General features: G+C 35.9%; 1 protein-coding gene across 1 annotated transcript in view; it reads right to left on the reverse strand.

Annotated features, from left to right (window-relative positions):
• The window catches only part of LOC106867320 (gelsolin-like protein 2), a 64,000-nt gene extending 63,455 nt beyond the window's left edge, over positions 1–545 (reverse strand). Inside the window, exon 1 of the mRNA XM_052966822.1 lies at positions 173–545. Within this exon, the coding sequence (XP_052822782.1) occupies positions 173–179 (7 nt within the window). The 5' untranslated portion in view covers positions 180–545. The remainder of the gene's footprint in view (positions 1–172) is intronic.
• Between the last annotated feature and the right edge of the window lie 1,354 nt (positions 546–1,899).

A 1,899-nucleotide genomic window follows, 5' to 3' on the forward strand; every position in this document is an offset into this window, starting at 1 on the left:
AAATAGCATAGAAAATTTGCTTCAGTGTGTAGTATTTGGTATGAAATAAGAAAAAAGTTATTATTATCTCCGAATTATACAACTCGAAAAAGAAAACAAATCTTAACAAATGCATATGTTTAGCTTTATAAATACATATCAAATTTTAAAAAAATATTTTAATAGTTCTTACCTGACATTGTTGAAGAGGAATATTATGTATAATTATAATATATATATATAAGCACAATATTAGTGAGACGTGGTTTATCAGTAAAGAAGCTAAACTGCAAATGTCCTGTTTCCGCAGAAATAGAATGCAGCAAATTATTGACAGTTTTGAAAGCTCTACAGGAAAGATTTCACTTGTGATTCTGTCACTAAAATAATCACTTTGACAGAGGACAAAATAGGAAGAAAAGAAAAAAGAAAAAGAGAGACAGAATGCTCTTGCCTAGCCTAGTTACACCACGTTACCTGACCTCCTATTTCGTATAGACTCGCCCGACACCTTCGGCTTAGCTTTCACTTAAGCGTATATACGGATGCGGGGTTATAATATATTACATACATATATCTACACTCTAAAACTTTTCTCTCTCTCTCTCCTCCCCCACCGGCAACAATAAATACGTCTCTTTTGTTATCGAATTCAAACTCTCAAACTAAATTCTCCTTGCCGTTCTCATTATAATAAAATATCTCGCAACAGCAAACAGGTTTTCCAGGTTGATTTTACACACACACACACACACATATATATATATATATATATAATGCGTGCGCGCACGTACATACATATAACGTTAATAATGGCCCTATATTAACTTACACTGGGGACAGAGGCCAACTTTTAGAGTTGCTTCATGGAACACAGCCCCCATCGATTTATAGTCTCGGTCAAAGAAGTAGGGGCGGCAGAAGTGATTCCACAGTGACATATTGAGTGTTGTTTATACAATGACTGTCTACCACGATATCTCACTGATGTTCTAAATAAAGGCGGTGCCATGAGGTTAGGATGTCGGACACAAGATTTTTGAGTTTCAGCATTTCTGTTCGGAGTTCGACGGAGTTTTGAAGTAGCTACTTTGGCCTCAAAGGGAAAGAAAAGGGCACCGAGTTGGGAGCCAAAAGTGAATTTTAAAAAAATAAAATCGAAGGTTTTGGGAAAAATATTATTTCAGAAGTGTAATTCCTGTTGTATGAAAGAGAAACACTAAAAACAGAAAGGGAAAACTATCCCCATTTCTTTCCCACAAGGTATGGTGCTTCGAGGGACATTTTCAGATTTTTGCCCTGGAATCAACTTGGCCCACCGTTTAAATATTTATTTGAAGCATCTTCTATGTGAATGGCATTATAAAGAAGAAAAAGACCAAGTTTTCTTTCCACTGGTATTCATTAATCACAGAATATTCTGCAGTTACTTTAATTTCCTAAATTCCGCGGTCTACAAAATTTAGCCGATGCCATGCATGTACGTATTAGGTAATAATGTTTATTCGGTTTATAGTTCGCTTTCTTTGACCTTGTTTGTAAAATCCAAACTCAACAAGTAACAGTCTGTGAAATATTGATTAGAAAAACATTCTCATTTGCTGGTCCGTCCAAGATATTTTCTTGTTCAATACAACGTATACACGTTTATTATAGTTTTTTTTTCCGTTTCAGGCACAAAGACCCAACATTTTAGAGGTCAAACAGGAAGCGGATCGTTCGCACATTTCGTGAGAGCATTATCGATCTACAAGGGAAGTTTATTGGTCCCAACCGGACAGTTGAAACTGCTATGTTGCAGTATTGTTTAATCAACAATTTTAGTTCTTGCTACACACACTAAAACAGAGAGGAAAATCCAGTTTCTTTGATTTCTTTCCTCGCCACCACCACCACCACCACCACCACGACTATATATAT

This window comes from Octopus bimaculoides, chromosome 3, assembly GCF_001194135.2.
Source record: "Octopus bimaculoides isolate UCB-OBI-ISO-001 chromosome 3, ASM119413v2, whole genome shotgun sequence".
Classification (NCBI taxonomy): Eukaryota; Metazoa; Mollusca; class Cephalopoda; order Octopoda; family Octopodidae; genus Octopus; species Octopus bimaculoides.